Consider the following 26,178-nt stretch of genomic DNA (forward strand, 5'->3'; position numbering starts at 1 on the left):
TTATTAAATACTAGTTATAAACCAGACATCAGTATCCAAGCTGAAGAAGAAGAGCATATCATATATGAATGTTTTGAAAAGACACAAAAAGACATTTTGGTACCTACTGACCACAGCCTCTACAAGAAGCAAAGAAATAACACACAAAAAATCATCGACACTCACTCACTCAAAATAGAAAAAGAAACAAGAAAGAACAATCTTTGGAGTCTGAGCTGATGGAGAAGAAAACCAGGCTGAGCTTCATAAAAAAGGAAATCAGCAGAGAGAGAATGTGTACCAGTCTCTTCAAGCTGTTTTAAGAGATCTAGAAATCTTGCCCAGCACAATGTTAACAAAATGCCAAGCAATGTAGAGAAAATTAAATGAGAGAAAAATACTTATGAGAATCAGGGAAGAACCATAAGTACAATACCAAAATCCACAGATGCTCAAGTCCTCCTAAGCACATACTCCTGTATACTTTAAATCATCTCTAGATCACTTATAATACCTAATACAAGGTAAGTGCTATGTAAATAGTTATAAATACAATGTAAATAAATTCTATGGAAATAGTTGCCACCTGAGGCCAATCCAAGTTTTGCTTTTGGGAACTTTCTGGAATTTTTTTCCCCCTGAATACCTTCAATCTGAGGTTGGCTGAATCTGTGGATGCTGAGGGCAAACTGTGCTCAGCAAATAACCAGAAAGGAAGCCATGTGGAGGCATCACAGACATTGGGAAACACTCAATCTTTTTTTTATAATCTGAGTGGTCAAAACATGAACATTAATTTTATTATTCTTTAAGTCATACATATGTTTTTGTATGTATATTTTAGAACTAAACTTTTAGAGCAGAAAGAAAACATAAGCAAAATCAAGATAGTTTTTGATGTTGTTAAACAGTGACACAAATAGGTTTTTAGATATTAAAATACTTGAACGCTGAAGGGGAAGAACACAACTAAAAGAGGGCAGGATTACCCAAAAAGAGCAAAGATATCTTGCAGACATAAAAATTCAAGGTAGATGATGAAGAGCAGAGTGACATTACTATATGCAAGGCACACTATTGTTATTGTTTTAGAAATCATTAAAGAGGAACTGTAACACTGGGGCACTCAAAACAGTTTCAGATTGTGCTGTGAGTTTCTAAAGTAAACTTTTAAATAGGATGGATGATTTGTTTAAGTATGAATATACACATATAAAATGAATTTGTATCTAAGGTTTTAATAAAACAAAATTATAGTTAAATCAATTAATTGTTGAAATTATCAGAAATATTAAAATCTTACCCAGTAATCTCTTTTTCTAATTCAGTATTTTTCTTCATTACTTGATCCAAACTATATTCCAGAGACTGTTTTAACTCAATATATTTCTTTAATTGCTCCTTTTCATCCTCAAAAAAAATTAATTATTTTTTAAAACCTAGAGACTTACTCTTCTTTCTTAAAAATATTACTTCTCATGAGTTCATGAGTAATATACGTTTATAGTGAAACACAGTTTATAAACCTGATGCCAATAAGGACAGATTTCAAAAATAATGACTTTTCTTGAAACAGCTTATATTGATTTTTCATTTTCAGCATTTCATCATTTTTCTAGAATTTAAATTGCCAAAATTTATTTGTTAAAAACAGACGTTTTGGGACTTCCCTGGTGGCATGGTGGATAAGACTCCATGCTCCCAATGCAGGGGGCCTGGGTTCAATCCTTAGTCAGAGAACTAGATCCCACATGCAGGCCGCAACTAAGAGGTTGCATGCCACAACTAAGGAGCACACCTGCTGCAACTGGGGAGCCCGCCTGCTGCAACCAAGACTTGGAGCAACCAAATAATAATAATAATAATAAATAAATAAGTAAATAAATAACCCAGAGGTTTTTACACGTTAATGAAATTTTTTTAAAGAGTGGTTATATTTACGTTTTAGTTTCTAAAGATGCCCTAGAAACATTTTCATCAATGGTTTAAGATATTCCAGGTTTTGTTAAATCACATCTTACTAATATAATCTTTGAAAAATTCCCACACAAGATAAAGCCTTTCATTCTCTGTAAGCATTCTTCCACAGGTTACAATTTCTCCATTTCTATTAGCCATTCTTCTCTTTAAATAAAGTTTAAGTTTTCTGTACACTAAATAAAAATGTAACTTCGGGCTTCTCTGGTGGCGCAGTGTTTGAGAGTCTGACTGCTGATGCAAGGGACACGGGTTCGTGCCCCGGTACGGGAAGATCCCACATGCCTTGGAGTGGCTGGGCCCGTGAGCCATGGCCGCTGAGGCTGCGCGACCGGAGCCTGTGCTCCACAACGGGAGAGGCCGCAACAGTGAGAGGCCCGCGTACCGCATAAAAAAAAAAATGTAACTTCTTCTTGATTCTTGTAGCTTTTTCTCTCATCCTTTTTCTCCCTCACTCCCGCTACTGGACTCTTACATTCTTTTTTTAAATTAATTAATTAATTTTATTTATTTATTTTTGGCTGTGTTGGGTCTTTGTTGCTGCGTGCAGGCTTTCTCTACTTGTGGTGAGCAGGGGCTACTCTTCGTTGTGGTGCGTGGGCTTCTCATTGCAGTGACTTCTCTTGTTGCAGAGCATGAGCTCTAGGCACTTGGGCTCAGTAGTTGTGGCTTGCGGGCTCTAGAGCGCAGGCTCAGTAGTTGTGGCGCACAGGCTTAGTTGCTCTGCGGCACGTGGGATCTTCCCGGACCAAGGCTCGAACCCGTGTCCCCTGCATTGGCAGGTGGATTCTTAACCACTGCGCTACTAGGGAAGCCTGGGACCCTTACATTCTTTAACGCACGGTCTCATCCATAATTCATCTTTCATCACTTATTCTCTTCTTTTACACTAAATTGACTTTCAATCTTGTAACTCCACTAAAAGTTTTGAGGGTCATCAAGAACCGTTTCTTCTTCAGTCCTTACCCTGCTTCACTTCTCAGCAGCAACCGCGAACATGACCACACTCTGCCTCTGCTCCTCTGAGCCCACCTCAGTCTGAATGACAGTAACCCTTGATGTTCAGTCCTTGACCCTTTCTAATCCTCTTTCTAAATTCTCTCAGGGCTCCTTACATCTCAAGGCTTCGTACCAGATTCCCTAACCTACCTTTCCAGCCTTGACCCCTTTGCTGAGATCACCTGTACTTTTCTCTCCCCCTTCTTGCTCCTCATAGACAACATCCTCAGCCACACTCATGAGCCATTACTCAGTGTGGATTATCCTTGTACAGAGCTATTCTTGGACACTTTACATTTATTCTTATTGGTGTTACTTTGAGTGTAGTGTTATTTTCTAATCTTGGGGGGCACCCTCACCCTTAGGATGTTGACCAGCATACTTTGTCTTTATTTTCTTTTACAATGCGAAAGTTTTTCACAAGGATCAGATTATCAATTATTTGTCCTTGTTTTCTTCTTCTTTTTTTGGCTGCATTGGATCTGCGTTGCTGCGTGCGGGCTTTTTCTAGTTGAGGTGAGTGGGGGCTTCTCTTCACTGTGGTGCGTGGGCTTCTCACTGCAGTGGCTTCTCTTGTTGCAGAGCACAGGCTCTAGGAACGTGGGCTGCAGTAGTTGCAGCACATGGGCTCAGTAGTTGTGGCTCGCAGGCTCTAGAGTGCAGGCTCAGTAGTTGTGGTGCACGGGCTTAGTGGCTCCCCGGCATGTGGGATCTTCCCGGACCAGGGATCAAACCCATGTCCAATGCATTGGCAGGTGGATTCCTAACCACTGCACCAGGGAAGTCCCTGCCCTTGTTTTCTTTTGAATGATTTCCTACTCCATAGAGACCTGACCTTATGGAAGTCTTCTGACACTCCTTTCAGGTAAATACTCAACTATATTATTTGGAGTCTTGAGTCAGCTAGAGCTCTCTCTTCTTCCCAGCCCAGATTCTTCATCTCAACACTGTGTTGACCATATATCTTAACTCAGGTTGGCTCTGGCCTGGGGATTCCTGAGATGAGAACTTTAGGAGAAGCCAGGGCTACTGACTGAGTTGGTGAAAAGCTGTCTCATTAAATTTTTGATTTGTGTAGACCTTAAAGTGGCCAATAATTCTATGTCATAATCCTAACTCATTTCTATAGGAATCTACAGAAAATCCCTCATTATTTTTTTAATACGCTTAATCAGTGTGGGGTATCCTTACAAAATTTTCAATTTCTGATACCCGAATAGATGTGTTTGACAATGTAAGGGGACATCTGGCACTCTCATTCACATGAGACTCCTTTTGTCAACATATTGTGTTGTCACTCGTATGAAAAGTATGCTAATACAATGTGACTAATGCATATCAAGTCTAGAAAAAATAATTTTCAATGTTTCTTTGAACACAAGAAGGGCCAGTCAATAGAATGTTCTAGTCCCCCTGACAGGTATATCTGTATAATGACACTGCATGAATCTAACTATTGTGATGGAAAGAAACGAGTTGATAGGCACATCTACCTCATCCCTCCAACTTAGGGTTCACAATAGAATCTTCTGATTTTTAAATCATAGGTAGCTTCCCTACAAAGGAGAGTATAAATGGCAGGAGAATTCCTTTCTGCTTGGTAAATAATTATATAGCTTTCACTATACATTGATAAATTGGAACCCTGGATTACACATCAGTCTTTTCTGAGACTGGCTGTTACACCTTTGAAAGGCTGATTAACTCAAGTGTCTGGGAGAAAAATTGTTCCTGAACTTGCCATGCTAGGAGCACCTGTTACTATGTAAGGCCCTGATTGAGCAGCCATTTCTGCTTTTTCACTGGCATCTCTTTTCTTTTTTTAAAGAAAAAAGGGGGACTTCCCTGGAGGTCCAGTGGTTAAGACTTTGCCTTCCAATGCAGGAAGTTTGATCCCTGGTCAGGGAGTTAAGATCCCACATGCCTCCTGGCCAAAAAACCAAAACATAAAACAGAAGCAGTATTGTATCAAATTCAATTAAGACTTGAAGAATGGTCCACATCAAAAAAATCTTTAAAAAATAAAGTAAAATAAAATCCAAGAAAGGAAAAAAATACATTCCTTTCAGAAAAATGCTTGCATAGTGACCTCGTATTCCCTCTTGATAAAGAAAATGAACTACAACATTAAAAGTAATTCATTCTCAAAATAGCACTGGAGGGTTTAGATTACAAGGGAAGTTCAGAATTCTAGATCAAATCATTACTCAAATTTCTGGACTCAAACAGATATTTGTGTACCACTGTTCATAGCAGCATTATTGACAATAGCCAGAAGGTGGAAAAATCACAGTGTTCATTGACAGATGAATGAATAAACAAAATGTGGTATATATAAAATATTGCTTTTGGACTGTCACCATCTTTTTAATTAAAGTCTTACTATAAAAATCAATTTTATTATTTCAGTCAACTTCCTCTATAAAGAGGAATTATGCTACCAGTAGCAAGTAGTATCAATATAAAAATAAACTCTTTTATCAATGAGACTTTTCATATTGTCCAAAATATTCTTATGTATTACTAGTAAAAAAATTAAAATTCCTTTTCAGCATGACAGAAATTAAGAGATTGACTTACTGAACTTGTACTTAACAGGTTTTTCTGAAGCTCTTCAATTTTGTCCGCTTGCTTTTTGACTGTAGCTTTTAACTTGGCATTTTCAATTTCAAGCCTAAAATGCATATTTTAAAATAATTACTCTCACACATAGATTTTAAAATACCACACAGTTTCTGAACAAACACCTGCAGGTTCAATTACATACATTCTTAGAATTTTGAAAAGTAGATGATTTGGCAATTGTGCCGTTTTCTAGTTGTGTTCTGTGGATAATGTGGAAAATTTAGAAATAATGGAGAAAAATTATGCATTTCAAAATAGCTCAAAGCTGAAATGTTTACCCAGCTTTACAATGATGTATTTATTGTCATAACTGATATAATTCTTATACTATACTGCTTATCTGCTCTATACTTATACTTAAGTTATTTTCTGTGCTGCTTTAAATTGTACTTTTGGATGTGATCCTGCGTCTTCTCAGCACATCTCATGGCCTCTGTACACCGATCCTGTGCTTCTTGCAACTAAAAGGAGAAAAGTTTTTTTTAAATTACTGATAATCTAGCAAATCCGCCATCATCTGTTTTTATGTCTTTCATCTGCATATTGTTTATGGCTACTTTCCTGCTGCAACAGCAGAGTTGAGTTGCTACAACAGACACCTTGTGAACCACAAAGCCTAAAATATTTACTATCTGGCCCTTTACAAGTTACTGACTTCTCGTACTAAACCACAACATCATTCATGCTTTAAATTATATTTTATCAAATAAATACACAAATTTATAAATTGGCCAAATGGGGAAAGACATTTCTATTTTTTACTCCACGCTCTATACCAACTATAATTTTAAATATCCACATATGTGAATGACCACAGCTCTTTCAGTGATTATGAACGTTCACACTACACACTACTGTTGGTGACAACCAGATGCTTCAGGGACTAGTGTGAGAGGTAGTATCTACACAGGAGCCAGAATGCGTGGGTCTGAGTCCCAATTCCACCACTTATTTGCTGTATGTCCTTGAGCAAATTACTTAAATTTTCTGTGTCTCAGTTTCTCCAGCCGTAAAATGAAGATAATAATAGCACTGACCTCACTGGGATGTCGGGGAGATTAAATTGGCTGGGGGGTATACATAACGTATTTAGAAAAGTACGTGGCACATAGTACATGCTAAGTGTTTACAATCAGAATTATTACTATTGCTGTACTTTATGTTCTAAACAATTTGATATTTTAGGCAGATGGCATGCCAACAGAAGTGGTCTCCTGTACAAGTCACACTGAAATCATTCCCCATACCATTGAAATTGGCAGTAAACAGGGAGCATGAGGACCAGAATGTATGTGCCCAGTACTTCAAAAACTTTCACTGATTCCACTAGTCCTTTTTTCCACTTATAATAATTTATAACTTACTTCCTCTCTGTACTACTCAGTGGGCAGTGATCATGGACTAATATGCAAATAGCACCTCCTGGATTGAGTGGTACATAACTTACATGACCATCAGAGGAAGGGTTAACTCACTGGCATGGAAATATCACCCTACTGCTAAATCAAAGTTCTGAATCAATTCACTCCCAGCAACTGGTTATGTCTAGAAAGCACTCGGATGAGAAAATTAAGGTTATGTGGTATGGATATTGGAGAAGCTATCCACAGAGCTTTACAGTTGGTGAAATGCTATCAATGTGAAAATCCCCAGTTCTGGCTGCATAATGAAGGAAGGCAAATTTAGATTTTTTTTCCAGAGTGAGGGGGAAAAAAAAAAGAGCATTTAATTGAACAATTCTCCTCTATTAGATTAAGAGCTTTTAATTGTATATTTAATTGCTTAAAATACATTTTAATAAAAGATTATATCAATATCTCCAAGAAAAAGTTATTGGTATGGTATAAAGTACTTAATTGTATCCTAGCAACTGTTAAGCTAAAATATTTTCAATTTATGCAAGACAGGTGCCGTGCATATCAATAAATATTCCCTGTTAGACAAATTTATACTTAGACGAGATTCTCTCTCATGAAAAAAATTAAAACAGTGTAAAATTAAGGGCTAAAGTGTTCTTCACAGACTAGATGACAGGGTCAATGAGAGCTAGGACAGTCAGAGAGAGAGCTTCATGGAGAAGACTGGGGGCCAGGTCTGAATAAATGGAGGATTAGGCAGGAGGGAAAGAAACTGTAAAGACAGAAAGGACAGCATGAGTAAAGGCCAAGAAAAGGTGAAATCAGCCAATTAACTCAGAGGATAAAACCCAACAGCAGGGAGATAAAAATTATGTCCACACAGTAACTTGTAAATGACTGTTCACAGCAGCATTATTAACAGCCCAAAGGTGGAAATAACCCAAAGGCCCATCAACTGATGAATGGATGAACGGCTTAGCCACATAACGTGCTGTTCGACAATAAACAGAAATGGAAGTACTGATATGCGCTATAACATGGATGAACCTCAAAAATGTTACGTCAAGTGAGAAAAGCTAATCACAAAGGACCACATACCGTGTCATTCCATTTATATGAAATACCCAGAATAGGCACATCTACAGAGACAGAGATTAGACTGGTGGTTGCCGGAGCTGAGGGAGATGGGGGCCATGGGTGATGGCTAAGGGATGCAGGGTTTTCCTTTGGGGGTGATGGAGATGCTCTATAATTGATGCCAAGTGCACGACTCTCTGAATATACACGGAGAGATTGAACTACACATTTTAAATGGGTGAATTATATGATATGTGAATTATCTCAATAGTTTTCTTAAAAATACAATGGCAGGATCTAGATAATTTTCTTAATTTTCTATTTTGGGTGTACATACTACACATGATCTGAGTATCTCTACGCTTTTACAATATATCTAAAATGAAAAGAAAATGAAGGCAATGCCTAACTTCAACTGGTTTGTATAATGACCTTTCTGCACACGTTATTCTGAAATCCATGAAATAAATACACACAGATACTACATCCATTCATGAAAGTGAAGATGAAAAAAGACAATTTTATGGAACATTCCATTAAACATTATCCTCTGATTTTATCTGGCTTGCTTCATCATGGTAGTAGAGATATCACTAAAAAATACTGTTTAATAGAAAAAAAAAGTCTCTCAACTTCTGTGAGGAATCACGCACAATTCTCAACTTTCCTAAGGGTAAATATTGTAAGAAAAAATATATAATGCAAACGGCAGGATGAAAGTCAGAGTTTAAGAAACAAGTGCATTATAAAGATAACAAAATTGTAATAAATTTACTTGTAACAAAAATACAAAAGAAAGCCATCCATGAAAATTAGTGTCCTAAAACACTTTATCCTATACATTAAGTATTGACACGTTAAATTTCATACATACCTGACTTGTGACTTGACGTAATTTTTTCTTTAAATCCTGTGCATCATCTTCTAAATTAGTACGATAACGTGACGTGGCCTCCAGTGAAGCCTCTGACATAGTTTGCTTTTTTAGGGTATCAGCCAGTTCTTGTTGAAGTTGTCTCACAAGTGCCTAATAAGATACTCTGTCACTGATTTTATAAATTACCTTATTATTAAGTTATGTTAATAATAGATAACTCCAACCTATGTACTTTGAAAACTATCACCAGAGACATCAATTTGTCTCCTTCTCCTTGTATGTGCACCTTCCTGCTCACTGAATTTGGTTTAAGACACAGAAGGTGTTACCCTCCGGCCTTATCGCTATTAAGTTACTTAGACAATGGATTCAGTCCCACTATCCACTCCCCGACCTTCCCAATCAATTTGCTGAGCTTGAGGACCTCCTCAAGCCTCAGAAAGAAATGGGTGTGTAGGTGGGACGAGTGGTGGGAACATCTTCCCTCTTCTCTACTGGAGGCTTCCATTAACTTCAGAGATCCTCACATATTCAATCCAGTGCTCAATAGATTCCTATCTCAGAATTAAAATGAGGTCATTCCCATTTTAATTCCTAGAATTAAAATGAGACCTTCAGGGCCTCCCTCTGCCTCCCGATAGCAGCCCCTATGACCCTGTCCCACACCCTATTCCTGCTACTCATGAATCTGCCACCCCTCACTAGTCTGAAAATGGGAGTCCAGTGCCAAATTAATAAGTCACAGAGAGCTACAATTCTCTTTGTATTGGACAGATTTATATCCAAATGATAGTAACTGAGCCTTGAAATGAGAATTATGAGCAAATTATTTGTAAAAATGTTCCAAGTAAATTATAAATAGAAGTGGGAAGATTAAATCAAGCATAGTTTTGCTAAAGCTCACTACTTTAATCCCAAATTATGATTTAATGAAAAGTAGATGCCTTTAAAGAGTTGAGAGGTCATAAGAATACATGGTTTGAGGCTGAACTATTTCCCAAATTAATTCAAATTGACATGAATAAAAATAAAATTATACCAACTAAAAAGTTATGACAAGCTACTGAAGGAAAAGTACTATGAGATATGGCATCGACACATCAGTTCATTTGGGAAATCTGGAATTGACTGTCAAGGTAATACACACAACTGAACCTTAATTTCAAAATAATTCATTTTAGATCTGAGCGTTTCATTTATCTGCTTCCTCATGATACTAAAATGTGGTGACAAAAAGATTAAAATTATTAGCTTAGCAGTAGAAGAGTAAATTACTAATACCTGTCTATACCCATTAACAATTTATAACTTAATCTCTTAAAATTTCATAGGTGACACAATGTCTCTACTCAAAGTAAAGCACCTCTCAGGTCTAATTCTTTATTTGCTGGATACAAGGTATGCTTTTAGGCTGATTTACAGTCTATAGATTTATAGTCTATATATTATTTCTATTCAACTAGATTCAACATTTAGCCATAATCAAAATCACTTTGAATTTTCTTTCAGGAAGTCTGAGAATTATTTCTCTTCTTGGATACTTACTTCTCTTTCTGTTTTCTCATTTTCATACTGATACATTCTCTCTTTTAAATGATTACATTCATTGATTAACTCCTTGTTCCTTTCCTCCAGCATCAGACCTTGTTTTTCACTTTCAGCTTGAAGTTTTTTCACAATCTCCTGAAACTGGTCTTGGATGTTAATTACTGTCTTCTCTCTACTGTCGGCTTTGTTTTGCGCATCATCCAGTTGCTGTCTGAGCAATATGTTTTCACTCTGGAGTTGAGATAATCTCTCTTCTAAGGATTCCTGCTTTCCAATGTATTTATTCACTTTGCCTTGTTCGCTTTGATACATGTGTTCAAGTTCCTTCTTTTGACACTGTGCTTGGCTTAGGTCTCTCTGTACACGTTCTAACACCAAAGTCTTTTCTCTGAGAGCATCCCTCATGTGATGGAACTTGGTTTTTAGGCTACTGAATTTACTTTCAGCTTTAGAAAGTTGCTGGGAAAGCATCTCATTGTTATCTTTCAGGTTAGACACATCAAAATTCATTTTGCCCTGCAAGCGTAACCACTCATCTCTTGCTCTCTGGAAGGCAAGTTCCAGGTCTCTTTTTGATGTCTGACTTTGATGGTGATCATGTATGGTAGCAGCCAGTCTAGAACGGTAGGATTCCACTTCTGTTTCCAGTCTTTCTTTGCTTTGTTTTTCATTCTCCAGCTTAGAGTCTAGCATTGTATTCTCAGCTGTCAGAACATTAAGCTGTCCACTATATTGGAATATTGTCTTTGTTAATGTTTCCTCATTCAGTTTTATTGTGTTTTGAAGATCATCATTCTTTTCTTTTACAATTTCAATGTCCTCAACATATTTCTTTTCCTTTTCCTGGTTCTGACATTTTATTGTGTCGATTTCCAGTCTTAGCATGGCAACTTCATCCTGCAACATGTGGTTTTTATGTAACAGACCTTTTTCTTTTTCAGGGCTATCGGACACCTAAGTGAAATAAAGGAGATTTTTAGCTAGTACTCAATAAATTGACATTTCATGATTTCGTCTGAAAGACTAACCTATATGTTGATACAATGAAAAGGCTGCAATAAGTGGATATCCAACTGGAAAAAATAAGGTTGGATACAAACCTCAGACTTCTTACAAGCAGAAATCTTCAAAAGTTCAAAAATTTAATTGAAGACAATGAATCCATGAAAGTAAAAAACAAACCACAGGAGAATTTTTAAGAAGCTCAGAATTGGAAAGGCCTTTCTCTAAATTATAACAAACCCAGAAGGCTTAAAATAAAAGATTAATAAATCTGACTATACTTAAAAATTGCATCTGATGTGATATATTTATACAGTGGAATACTACTCTGCCATAAAAACAGAATGAAATAATGCCATTTGCAGCAACATGGATGGACCTAAAGACTATCATTCTGAGCGAAGTAAGCCAGACAGAAAGACAAATATCATATGATATCGCTTATACATGGAATCTAAAAAAATGATACAAATAAACTTATTTACAATACAGAAAGAGACTCACAGACGTAGAAAACAAACTTATGGTTACTGAAGGGGAAAGAGGGGGAGGGATTCATTAGGAGGTTGGGATTAATATATACACACTACTATATAAAATACAGATAACCCACAATGACCTACTGTGTAGCACAGGGAACTACACTCAATATTTGGAAAAAGAATCTATAAAGGTATATATATATATATATGTGTGTGTGTGTGTGTGTGTGTGTGTGTATAACTGAATCACTGTGCTGTATAACTGAAAATAACACAGTATTGTAAATCAACTATACTTCAACAAAAAATAAAATAAAATACCACCTGCTAGCTTAAAAAAAAATTACGTCTGCTATCTAACCTATACAGCTACCCCATAGTAAAAGCCGTAGCTCTGTATATATTTTGACAGATTAAATTTCCTAAAATTTTTTTTTCCTGAGACTATTCCATAAATATTCTATGTTTCTAATATTTATATAGTCCTGAGAATATTCCATAAATATTCTACGTTTCTAATATTTTTATAGTCAGTTACAAGAATCACATCTACTGATAACTGTACTAAGCACTTCTACAAACATCAATTAACTCATTTAGCTATGACAGTCCTGGAAATGAGGAAGTCAAAAATACAAGCAAGCTGCAGGCTTTTCTGTAGGTCTTCTGACTTTACTATGAGTCCTCTTACACCAAACCACAGCTAGTTCTCTAGTACAAACATATAAATATGAAATGAGCCTTATATTTCACTATGGTGCATACACTAGTGGTAAATAAGGTAAAATTTATAGAGATCTTAGAAAACCGTGAGATTATTCGCTGCTGCAATAACTTTTATTCTCTCTTCATAATGCTTAAAATAATAAGGTAGGGGGAAATACAATGAACTGTTTCACTAAAAATAAAATACTTATCAATAAATTATCACTAAATAAATATTATGGCATATCTATCACTATTTTCAAAAGTTCCTTGTACTGAAATAGGACACCACATGGAGCAAAGTGTTAATTTTCTCACAAGTAGAAGAATGACATCCAAAAGACGGTCTCTGAACCGGCTATACCTTTCCTCCTTACCATCAGTGGAAGGGATAAACTAACCTCTCTATTAATCTATCAAGGAAGTGAAATCACTGCCAAAAACCATAATGTTGTTTTGTTTGTTTGTTTGGGGGTTTTCTCTTTTTTTTTTGTTAATTTTGTAAGTTTATTCTAAGGAAATAATTTTTTTTAAGTGCTCAAAAATGTTTTTACGGGCTTCCCCAGTGGCGCAGTGGTTTAGAGTCCACCTGCCAATGCAGGGGACACGGGTTCATGCCCCGGTCTGGGAAGATTCCACATGCCGCGGAGCGGCTGCGCCCGTGAGCTATGGCCGCTGAGCCTGCGCGTCCAGCGTCTGTGCTCCGCAATGGGACAGGCTACAACAGTGAGAGGCCCACGTACCACAAACACACACAAAAAAATCTTTTTACAACTAATGTTGCAGCTTTTACGATACTGAAAAATTGTAAGTGATGTGAAAATGTCATTGATGGGGTACTGGTTAAAGAAATGACAGTGAAGCCAAGAACAGACTCTGATTTAGACACTGAAAATGATGAGGTGCATAGTGATTGACATGTTCACTCCAAAGCAGAGGGCAAGAACGTATTCAGTGCTGGGATTTGGTCGGGTAGTGTGGTCGTTGGTGGAGCACACATGGTCTTCCCTGCCTAAACCGCCATCAGGGTGCAGACTTTTCTAGATGGTAGCAATAGTTTTCAGATTATGAAAAGTTCATCAGTTCCTATGGAAAATATTAAAAGCCTCTCCTTGGATGAGGCTATTGTATGTCACTCCTTGACTGTTGGAGACAAATGGATTTAAATTAAAAATACTACTTGAATTAAATTTAATCAAATATAATTCAATTATGTTTGAATTAAAAATATTAAATATCCAATGGACAAGAAACGTCAACCCCTTCCCCAAAATATACTTAAATAGGTTTTAAATATCCTCTACACTGTCTGTGATGTATAGTATTGGTTTTTAAAATATATACATATACAGATACATACACACAAATATTTGAAAATGATTAAAGAAAATACCTCAGAATTCATTTCCTTATTAGTCATTTCTATCTCCTTTTGTTTGGCAAAGTGACTGGTCAGGATTCCATCTTGTAAAATTCTGGCATTCTGCTCTCGAGAAAGCTGCCTCAGAGCGTCATTTCGCTCTTCTACAACCTGGAGACACATTTCATGAGGTTTTTGGTCTCATACCATTAAAAAAAAAAGTCAAAAGCTTAAGAGCAGAATTTAAAAAAAAACTGTTAAAAGGAAGTAGCCTTTTAAAATAAACACAAGGATATTTATCCCACATGAATAACTTAAGATTTTAATTTAAATGACTGCTAAACTTATCACAGAGCAAAAATACAGGGAGATATAGTATTGTGAAAGAAAATCTTTTTACAAAGCATTTAACTAGTTCCATCGCAGTCTCAAGGCAATTTACCCTGTATTTTAACATAGAAAAGCCAAAATTAACACATGGATTGGAATTAAGAATATTACTTTCGAATGGACCAAAAATGGCAATCATTATGTTAATCATTAAGTTCAATTTACCTTCCATTCCTCCATTCAGAAAACATACACAGAGCATGTATTAGAAGCTAAGAATGGCAAGAAATTAATAATTTAAGCTATAAATGTCATAGTTCATATTTAGGATGAGATAACACTTTTTATTTGTTTTAAACCTAAATAATATATATTAAATCAAAGAGATATTACAAATAATACTGAGGAAATACTGTTGGAAATTTGAAATTTTCACCAAAGATTAACTTACCTGATTCAGATTATTTCTCACAGTCCTCAGTTCCATGTCTAGTGCTCTGAGACTGAGTTCAAGTTGTTGTTTCATTTCAACTTCTTTACTGTATTGCTCTTCTTTTCTTCTTAACTGCTCCCTAATTTTTTCATATAACCTGTCAGCATTTCTTCTCTTCTTTTTTTCTTGTTTTAGGGTGAATCTGCAGTTAAATATGCTTACCTTAAAATGTGTTTTGTTAGAAAATAAAAAGTTCATTTTATGATCTGGCTCTTCACCTGCTGATTTAGTATCCTAATGAAATTTCTGTTCTCCAGTTTTTTTTTTCCTTTCTAGGTCTCATATTTTTAATTCCTCACTTCAATCTCTTCATAAAGATATATACACTTGAAAGGTAGCAATGAAAAAACATTCTGCCAGTTAAGTAAGTTTTAGTCAAGAGTAACTCTGGTGAATAGTGTAGGAAAGAAATTTTGAAATTATTCAGTGAAGTTAGGCCGAAAATTACCCTGTTTTCCACACTGTCATAATTACTCCTCCTTTAGGACAGATAATTTAGTTACTAGTTAAAAAGAGAAGCTGTTGTTTAGAAACAAGTTTATAAGTTCACTAGAAATAAAATTTCAACTTCATAAAATACTACAGGTACCCCTAAATGACTCACAGTGCCAGATAAAATCTGCAGATGCCTTTTACAGAACATATATCTTCAGACACTGTAATCCAAGACTAGGCTAGGGAGTCTAATATCTGTTGCCCCACACTTGTTATGTTTCTACTTTTGTAACCTTTTCAACTTGTTGTTTATTATCTATTTAATAAATAATTTTAAATCCCGTAAGGCAGGATCCATATTAATTAATTAAATAGAGAGTATTTTGTGCTTTCAGCACAAATCTGTGAACTAATTTTATCTCTGTATGAAAGAGATATTGAATAAACTAATCAGTAATCACCTTCCATTTTTACCTTTTATTTCATCCATGCATATGTTAAGAATAAAACTACATAAATGTTTTTAAAAATTTTGTCTTCAGAAAAATGGCCATTTCATACTTCTGTGGGTGGGAGTGTAAAGAAATATAAACTTTCTGGAGAACAATTTAGAAACATGGATCAAAGACCTTTTTAAAAAGTTCTCATACTTTAACCAAATAACACAATATTAAAGAATTTATTCCAAATAAATAATCAGAAATGTAGAAATGAATTTATAGAAGAGACATTCCTTGTAGCATTAAATACAGAAAAATGAAAAATAACTAACATTCCATTTGCTAAACAAATAATGACCATAATTCAAAAAGACACAAGCACCCCAATGTTCATTGAAGCACTATTTACAATAGCCAGGTCATGGAAGCAATGTAAATGCCCATCAACAGACGAATGGATAAAGATGTGGCACATATATACAATGGAGTATTACTCAGCCATAAAAAGGAACGAAATTGGGTCACTTGTTGAGACGTGGTTGGATCTAGGGACTGTCATACAGAGTGAAGTAAGTCAGAAAGAGAAAAACAAATACGCATATTAACGCATATATGTGGAATCTAGAAAAATGGTACAGGTAAACTGGTTTGCAAGGCAGAACTAGAGACACAGATGTAGAGAACAAATGTATAGACACCAAGGGGGGAAAGAAGGAGGGTGGGATGAACTTGGAGCTTGGGATTGACATGTATACACTAATATGTATAAAATGGATAACTAATAAGAACCTGCTGTATAAAAAAATAAAATTAAAAAAAGATATTACAAAAAAAATGAGGCTTCGTATGGAGGACTTCTGTATGGTCATGAAAATGATGATTTGTAAATATATACATTAAATTATTAGTAGAAGTATCCACTGTTAAGAACTTGCTGTATTATTTCCAAGAATTTCATACTCCACAATACTAACGAAGTTTTCTCCAATGTAAAATCCCAGCAGGTAAGTTAGCAGGTATAAAACTTCCCGTAGTATTAAAGTAAATACACATCTGTAGTATTACAGTAAATAAAAACAGTTCAAATATTTCTTTAAAACCAAGATGTTCAATACCTCAAGCTGCAGAGCTCTTGTTCCCACTCCACTTTTTGATGCTCTAACTGTGATTTCATTTCTTTTGTTTCTGATAGCTCCTTTGGTAGCCCAGTAACCTTACTTTCCATTTTGTTGTTTTTTCCTGTAAGTAGTTCACAGTGATCTTTTTTAAGTTCTACTAATCTTTCATATGAAAGAACTGCATCCTGAATTTTCAATAAGCTAACAGAATCTGCATTAGGAATAAACAAGATAGAAATAAAATATATGAGTAATTTTTATGTATAAAAGCACTGTGCAGGGGCTTCACTGGTGGCGCAGTGGTTGAGAATCTGCCTGCCAATGCAGGGGACACGGGTTCGAGCCCTGGGCTGGGAAGACCCCACATGCCATGGAGCAACTAAGCCCGTGAGCCACAACTACTGAGCCTGCGCGTCTGGAGCCTGTGCTCCGCAACAAGAGAGGCCGCGACAGTGAGAGGCCCGCGCACCGCGATGAAGAGTGGCCCCCACTTGCCACAACTAGAGAAAGCCCTCGCACAGAAAGGAAGACCCAACACAGCCAAAAATAAATAAATAAATAAATTAAAAAAAAAAAAAGCACTGTGCATTTTCACCTTCACTCATCCATAACAAAACAAATACATTTTTTTTTTGGCCATGCCACACAGCATGCGGGACCTTAATTCCCTGACCAGGAATTCAAGTGGCTAAATATACAATGCCCCAAAGAGGTGGAGGAAAGAAACAGAAAAAAAAATATTTGAAGAAAAGAATGGCCAACAACTTTCTAAACTTAATGAAAACTACAATCCCACAGATCCAGGAGGATCTGGCAAGGAGAGAAGAAGTGGCAGTAAACTATTTTGTAATATTCTTATCCTATATATGATGTGGTACAATATTACTTGAAGGTGGACTGTGATAACCCTAAGTAAAATACCGTAAACCCTAAAGCAACCACTAAAATAGTGAAACAAAAGAGTTACAGTTAATAAACCAAAAAAACAAAAAAATAAAGCTACATCATAAAAATTACTTGATTAATCTAAAAGATGGCAGAAAAAGAAAAGGGGAACAAAGAACAGATGGGATAAACAGAAATCAAACAGCATAATGACAGATTCATACCTACTGTATCAATAATCACATTAAGTGAAAATGGTCTGAAAACCTCAATTAAAAAGCAGATTGTCAGGGACTTCACTGGTGGCGCAGTGGTCAGGAACCCACCTGCCAATGCAGGAGACACAGGTTTGAGCCCTGGTCCTCCCACACGTCATGGAGCAACTAAACCCATGCGCCACAACGACTGAGCCCACATGCCACAATTACTGAAGCCCATGGGCCTACAGCCTGTGCTCCACAGCAAGAGAAGCCACCGCAATGAGAAGCCTGTGCACCACAATGAAGGGTAGCCTCCACTCGCAGTAACAAGAGAAAGCCTGTGCGCAGCAATGAAGACCCAACGCAGCCAAAAATAAATAAATAAATAAATAAATAAATATTTAAGAAAAAGCAGATTGTCAGACTGGATCAAAAAGCAAGACCCAACTGTATGCCACCTATAAGAAATGCACTTTAAACATACAGACATAAATTTGCAATAAGGTTAGAAATAAGATATACCACACTAACATGTGACAAAACAAAGCTAAGCTAGACTGGCTATATTAATACCAAACAAAGTAGACTTCAGAGCAAAAAACATTATCAGCAATAAACAAGGTCATTTCATAATGATAAGAGTGTCAATTAATAAGAAGCATAACAACCCTAAACGTTTATGTGCCTAGTAACTTCAAAATATATGAAGCAAAACTTGAGAGAACTGCAAAGAAAAATAGACAAATCCACAATTACAATCTGAGATTTCAATACACCTCAATGAGTAAGTGATAGAAAGAGCAGGCAGAAAATCATCAAGGATACTGTAGACTTGAACATCACGATTCTTTTCAAGTAGCCATGGAACACTTACCAAAAGAAGACTATATCCTGGGTTATAAAATAAAGGAGTAAGTCAAAAGGATTTAAGTCATACAAAGTATGTTCTCTGACCACAAAGCAATCAAACTGGAAATGAAGAACAAAAATATTTCTGGAAAATACTCCAATATTCGAAAACTAAATAACACACATCTAAATAATCCTTGGATTAAAGAGGCAATGAAAAGAGGAATTACAAAGTATTTTGAACTGAATAAAAATGAAAACATAATATATTACAATTTGTGGAATGCTGCTTACTTGCATGAAAATTTATAGCACTGAATGTCTATATTAGAAAAGAAGGTCTCAAATCAATGACCTTGGCTTCCAACATAAAAATCCAGAAAAAGAGTAAATTAGGGGACTTCCCTCATGGTTCGGTGGTTAAGGATCTGCCTTCCAATCCAGGGGATACGGGTTCGATCCCTGGTCGGGGGACTAAAACCCCACATGCCATGGGGCAACTAAGCCCGCCCACTGCAACGACTGAACACGCAAGCCACAACTAGAGAGCCAGCATGCCGCAACTACAGAGCCCAAACACGCTGGAGCCCACACCCCATTTGGAGTGTCACAAATACTGAGCCCACACGCCACAACTAGAGAGAGAAGCCCATGCAGTGCAACAAAAGATCCCATGTGCTGCTACAAAGACCTAACGCAGCCAAAAATAAAATAAATAAATAAATATTTTTTTAAAAAAGAGCAAAGTAAACCCAAAGCAAGCAGAAGAAAGGAAATAAAAAACATCAAAGAAAAAAATCAATGAGAAAAAACAAAACAAACAAAACAAAAAAGACATGGAAAAATCAATGAGGGACTCCCTGGTGGCACAATGGTTAAGAATCCACCTGCCAATGCAAGGGACACGGGTTTGATCCCTGGTCCAGGAAGATGCCACATACCGCAGAGCAACTAAGCCTGTGTGCCAAAACTACTGAGCCTGCATTCTACCATCTGCAAGCCACAACTACTGAGCCCGCATGCCACAACTACTGAGCCCGCATGCCACAACTACTGAAGCCCATATACCTAGAACCCATGTTCCACCACAAGAGAAGCCACAGCAATGAGAAGCCCACACACTGAATGAAGAGTAGCCCCCGCTTGCCGCAACTAGAGAAAGCCTGAGCACAGCAACGAAGACCCAACAGAGCCAAAAATAAATAAATAAAAATTTAAAAAACCCGTGAAACCAAATATGTTCAGAAGATGAATAAAAGTGATAAACCTCTAGCCAGGCTGATAATGAAAAAAAAAAAAGAGAGAGAAGGCACAAATTACCAATTTCACAGAAATGAGTAATGAGAAATTACTACAGATTCTATAGATATTAAAAGACTGACAGAGTAATATTATGAACATTATGTAAATAAATTTGACAACTCAGATGAAGTAGGTAAATTCCTTGAAAGAGGGAAAATACCAAAGCTCAATCAAGAAAGAACAAGTAGGGCTTCCCTGGTGGCACAGGGGTTGAGAGTCCACCTGCCGATGCAGGGGACACGGGTTCGTGCCCGGGTCCAGGAAGATCCCACATGCCATGGAGCGGCTGGGCCCATGAGCCATGGCCGCTGAACCTGCACATCGGAGCCTGTGCTCCGCAACGGGAGAGGCCACAGCAGTGAGAGGCCTGCATACCGCAAAAAAAAAAAAAAAAAAAAAGAAAGAACAAATAAACTAAATAGCCCTATATCTAAAAAAGAAACTAAAGTCCTACTTAAAGACCTTCCCACAAAGAAAATTCCAGGTCCAAATGGCTACACTGGTGAATTCTACAAAATATTACAACAGTATACACAAAAATATACATATAAATATACATATTTATACCATGGTCCTACCTTTACACTCCATGCCAAGTTGTTCTATTAGCAACATGAAATTCTTATAATTAGAGTAAAGCATCTGGCAATCCTCAAAAGCTGTTTCAGATGACTGAGTTAAGTCATCAAGGTCATCCATAGAATTAATTTGCTCTTTGACCTACAAATAAAAAATACTATTTCACAATGTCCCCAAAATACTTATAAAATATACTAAGTGTACAGAGGTGATAAATATCTCTTTATTAAAGCAAAAACACAGATACTTCTTAAAAGAACAGATTTTTATCAAAGGGATAATCTTATCAACAGTGTTTCTAAATTATTTTTTCAAAGTAAATATTTCTACAACAAAGGAAGATTTTCTATTTTTCCACTATACCTTTCACAAAGTAATTTTTTACTACAGGATAATATTTTTTATAATTAGTTTTTTACTCTACCTTGTTCTTTTCATTAGATGTTTCCTTTGTAGCCCTGAAAAAACAAACGATTCTTTTCAGGCAAATATTAAATACTTAAAATCCAAAGACTACCTAAACCTATTGTTTTTTACATAAAATCTTTGCATTGGTAATTAATTTTCTATAAAAGAGATTAAAAAATAAATAGAAAGAGTAACATTAAAGGACAAAGAAAATACACCATAATAATATTAACAAAGCATTAAATTGGATTAAGCTCACAGTGAAAGGAAAAACATAATGTTACTTGCATTATTTGATAGGATGAAATATACAAGGGTTTTTACTTTTAAAGACCCACATGTTGGGGTCATGTCAGCATCAGGGCTGAAAAATAGGTACCTCATAGTATCCCTCCACCACCAGCAACAATTTGGCATCTATCCACAGACAAAAGTGGCTTTGTGGCAGTTGCAGGATCCAGCACCATAAACCAAGGGACCTGGGAAGAGTCCTGCCCACCCAAGTGGTAACAGACATACAGACCACAGCCCAGCTGTGGACCCTGCATGGCCCATGAACTGGCTCCAGCCACTCTTAGCAACGTCCAGGGAACCCCTGGAAAACACTGTCTTAGACAATCACCCACAGACGAGAGAGCCTTTGTGGAAATCCAGGTTTCCAGCAGAGAAGTGCCAGCATACCACTGGAACAAAAAAATGCAAGTTGGGATACATTGGAGAGGGCAGTTATTAAAGACTGGAAGAGGTGACTGCTACTTCAAATTCAAAGACAGCAATGCAAAACTTCAGGTAACATAAAAAAAATCAAGAAAACATGTCACTACCAAAAGATCACAATAATTTTCCACTAGCAAATCCCAAAGACATGGAGATCTGCAATCTACCTGATAGAGAATTCAAAATAGTAGTTTTAAGGAAACTCAGTGAGCGACAAGAAAACACAGAAAGACGACCCAATAAAATCAGGAAAGTAATACACAAACAAGATGAGGCGTTTAACAAAGAGATAGAAATAATAAAAAATAACCAAATGGAAGTTTTGGAGCTGAAGAATACAATGAATGAAAGGAAAAATGCAATAAAGAGCACTGACAGCAGAATGGATCAAACAGAAGAAAGAATCTGTGAGTTAAGAGACAGGAGCTTTGAAATTATCCAATCAGAGGAGAATAAAGAAAAAAAGAATGAAAAAGTGGGAAGAAAGCCTACATAAATTACCAGATACCATCAAAGGAAATAATTCATAAATCATTGCAGTTCCAGAAAGAGAAGATAGGGAGAAGGTGGCAGAAGCTTATTTAAAGAAAAAATGGTTGAGAACTTCCTAAACCTGGCGAGAGATTTGGATATCCAAGTTCCTAAAGCTCATAGGTCACCAAACAAACTCAACTTAAAGCAATCCTCGCCAGGAGACATTATAACAAAACTGTCAAAAATCAAAGACAAAGCGAGAGTCTTAAAGGCAGCAAAAGTAAAGAGGCCTGTAAATTATAAGGGAACCCCCATAAGTCTATCAATGGATTTCAAGAGAGTAGGACGACATATTCAAAGTGCTAAAAGAAAAAACCTGCCAACCAAGAATACTCTATCCAGAAAAGCTGTCTTTCAGAAATGAAGGAGAGATAAAGGCTTTCCCAAACAAAGCAAAGCTGAGGGAGGTCATCACCACTAGACCTGCCTCACAAGAAATGCTGAAAGGACGCTAATTAGTAACATAAAATATATTTAAATATACAACACACTGGTAAAGGTAAGTATACAGTCAAATCCAGAATACTCTAATACTGTAATATGGTGGTGTGTTAACCAATTAACTCTAGTATTAAGGCTAAAGGACAAGAGTATTAGAAATAACTATAACCCTAGAAAAATATAAAATTTGTTAATCATGAACATTAGCTCAAATGAGAACTTGTTTTATAGGAAAATAACAATTATCTATTGTTAAATACTGACATAGGCTTACCTATCAGAATCTTCATTCTCCATGGTAGGAAACTGTTGGTTACTAGTTTTTCTGCTCTTTCTCTGTTGAATTAATCCACTATCATCAGCATCATATATGTTTTCTGATACTTCCATTTCACTACTTTTGTGCTTCTTCTTTGCTTCTTCAACCTTTAATGAAAGTTTGACACTACATATAATTGTTATTACCTTATTCATTATAAAGACCTTTTCATTGTCATTAATTACTTGACTCAGAGTTTGCCCCGGCTTTAAGCAATAAAAATAGTTTTGTGCTTACTTTAATTTTTTTAATTACAAGTCATTGAAATTTGTGTAAAGTCTGCTTCTTTCTGTTTGAGGAAAAGAAATAAAATTTTAAAAATTTCAAAAAGGGCTTTCTTAATGTGGTGCAGCTATTCACATCCACTCTTCCCTGTCTGATGGCAGAGACAGAGAAATAAAGAGACAAAGACACAAAATTTGTCCTCTTTGGTCTTTACCACCTGGATTTTGCATTAAACAGCCAAATTTAGAGGATGGGACACCTTGGTGCTTCAGTAACAAAAAGGAAACATCCTTCTTTCTGCACTGAAGCTATTCTTCCCCCACTGCCTTTCACAATTCTTTTTTCATTTGGATCCTGGGAATATCAAAAAAGTGACGGTGTTCACTAAAATATATGAACCAAAGTTTACCAAAAAACAGGAGTAGGGTGAAATTGATGAATTGTTAGTTAGTGTGGAATTCTGGAAAATGAGTAATGCCTCCCAATTTCACATTCAATAACCATGAAATTTTAGAGCTAAACGGTAAGGAAGCAATTATCTACTTTAGCCCCACTATTTACCAATAATGGGAATAAAACCAAGAAAGGTTCAATGATTTGTCCAAAGCCCCTAAAGTGGCATTTCCTATCATTTCATGGCACCAAAAGAGATGATACAATTCTGTAACACTGAATCTGATAAATTACCAAATGAATTCATCAGATTAATCAGATAAGTTAAAAGTGTGACTTTGGCAAAGTAATTTAATGCCTCAGTTGGGGGTAGGGCTCATCTCTTTTTCTTTTAAAGGAGAATATCTACAGATTTTTGTCTACTTTAAAACTCAGTCAATGCACCTCTTACACAAAAGAGCAAACAAACAAATTAAAAAATCTATTACTGGAAGGAAAAAAACCCTCACTGCACGTCAAAACAGTTTTCTCCTCTGGAGATAAATACTGAATTTGTTTGGCTGAGGGTTTATACTACCTAAATGATAAAATCATACATGTCAAAACTTACCACATTTTATTAAACAACATAATGTAAAGGTCTGACTCAACAGAAACATCTGAGAGTGGTGATTAAAGAATCTGTGGGAGTACATGTATTTGTTATTAAAAATATCTTGAAGTGGCCATGTTGGAATTCTAAGTGCCAAGCGATTGAGTAAAGCAGAGAAGATCGCATACACTAAAGCACAATAAAGAGATTAGTTTAGCAGGAATACGTGTTTATGTCCCTTCTTTCAGTCACTGCTTCCTTCCCATACTATAGAGTGTAATTTATATTTAAAACCCAATAGATTAAAAAAACCCCCCAAACCCTAGCTTATTATATTTCTTAAGCAATTTCCTTTGTGGAAATTCTGGCTCAGAAGGTCACATGGTATGTAGCTAAATTAGTTTCCCAGTTCATATGAAAGACTGACAGAGAGAGACTTAGGTTGATTAAGGAACAAAAGCCATGAAAATAGTTTCCTATTATTTAGATGGCAGAAGTAATCTATTTCTACACAATTACCTATTTAGCTGACCCCATTTTATTACTAAGTGGAAAATCAGAATGGATCAGATCATTGATAAAGAGAAAGAACAAAGTAGCAGCAAATGAACCTCTATCTCTTTTTGAAGTTGAATTTTCTCTTTTTCCAAAGCCAGGAACTCTACTTGTAACATGCCTATCTCATTCTTAAGCCTTTGCATATCTTGCTGTAATTCTTCATTTAGATACACTTTGGATCTTCTGTTACTATTCAGTGGAGAAGAACTCCCACTTTCTAATTCAGGTTGCATGCTTTTATAGTTATTAGCACTGCAATTATCTGCAAGCAATGGCTTCTGGAACCAGTCTTGTATTGGTTTGGTTTTCTTATAAGTATTTGTAACAGCAGAAATATCACAACTTTTTATTTGAATCATGTGTTTCATTTCATTGGAGCGGGCAAGCCATACATCAAAAAGTCTTTTGGGATCACTAGACTGAGGTATACATCCGATGTCTAATTTCCAATTAGTGGTATTTTGGTTCATATTTTGTAACATTTGCATATCAAACTCTTGGTCTTCTTGCATTTCAAATGTAACTACTGAGTCCCTTACTTTTTTATTTTCTGTATCATTATAAAAACTCTCCTCATTTTTGTTAAAAACATGTTCAGTGTCTGGTTTATCACTTTCATAGTCTAATTTATTTTCATTTAAATAAAGCTGTGAAGATGACGGGCAAGAATGTCCCCAAGACCCAGAGGTTAAATAAGATGGAAAAGCATTTTCAAGCCTGGGTTCTTTTTGTTCAGGAAATGCTGGGAATGCTAGAGAGACAGATACTCCAAATGCAACTTTTGCCTGACAGTCAGGTATATTATTTGTCAAATTAGAAGGTATTTCCTTTATGTTTGCTCCTTCTTTAGGGTTATCATGTAGTGGCTCTTCCTCAGGACAAACAGTAATTTTGTATCTTTCAAAAGTTCCACCACACTTCCATTTTAACTTATTTGTGATGCGTTTGAAGTTATTTTTCCACCCTAATTTGCCTCGTTTGATCCACATTTCCTCATGCTTTTGTACACAAGGAAGTCCTGAACATACAGATATGTCCTCTCTATCACATTCCTTATTCATTTCTGGTTCTTGAGGCATTTTTTGCAGATGCAAAAGCGGAAGATCAATTGGCTTGATTTGATTTTCAGATGTCTTTTCTGTCAGGGTACATGTTTTTAAAATAACTTTATCCTTAAGTAATCAAGTACGACAAAGAAAAATTAGAAAATAGTTAAAATTTAACCGTTAAACTTCTTCATCTATGTTTAGCTACTCACAAATCACTGGATTACAACTAAGAAGTGAAAAATAACTTGCCTTAGCCTGAAACAGGAGAAAAACATGAACTCACAAATCCAATTTTGTCACTGTTTGTTTGAACTAAATCATT

The 26,178-nt window shown here is 36.1% G+C and overlaps 1 protein-coding gene across 5 annotated transcripts in view; it reads right to left on the reverse strand.

Moving 5' to 3' along the window:
* The window catches only part of LOC308614818 (ankyrin repeat domain-containing protein 26-like), an 86,770-nt gene that overhangs the window by 17,245 nt on the left and 43,347 nt on the right, over window positions 1-26,178 (reverse strand). For 3 of the 5 annotated variants that reach the window (XM_081229580.1, XM_081229583.1, XM_081229582.1), the window contains exons 9-19: window positions 22,995-23,146; window positions 21,045-21,078; window positions 20,620-20,761; window positions 16,803-17,016; window positions 14,771-14,954; window positions 14,023-14,160; window positions 10,438-11,394; window positions 8,890-9,042; window positions 5,971-6,041; window positions 5,536-5,629; window positions 1,283-1,389 (exon numbers count right to left, since the gene is read on the reverse strand). In XM_081229580.1, the coding sequence (XP_081085706.1) occupies window positions 1,283-1,389; window positions 5,536-5,629; window positions 5,971-6,041; window positions 8,890-9,042; window positions 10,438-11,394; window positions 14,023-14,160; window positions 14,771-14,954; window positions 16,803-17,016; window positions 20,620-20,761; window positions 21,045-21,078; window positions 22,995-23,146 (2,246 nt within the window). The remainder of the gene's footprint in view (window positions 1-1,282; window positions 1,390-5,535; window positions 5,630-5,970; window positions 6,042-8,889; window positions 9,043-10,437; window positions 11,395-14,022; window positions 14,161-14,770; window positions 14,955-16,802; window positions 17,017-20,619; window positions 20,762-21,044; window positions 21,079-22,994; window positions 23,147-26,178) is intronic. The other 2 variants (XM_081229581.1, XM_081229584.1) reach the window with 1 other exon arrangement.

Source organism: Mesoplodon bidens (assembly GCF_964165515.1).
Source record: "Mesoplodon bidens genome assembly, chromosome: 3".
Taxonomy (NCBI): domain Eukaryota; kingdom Metazoa; phylum Chordata; class Mammalia; order Artiodactyla; family Ziphiidae; genus Mesoplodon; species Mesoplodon bidens.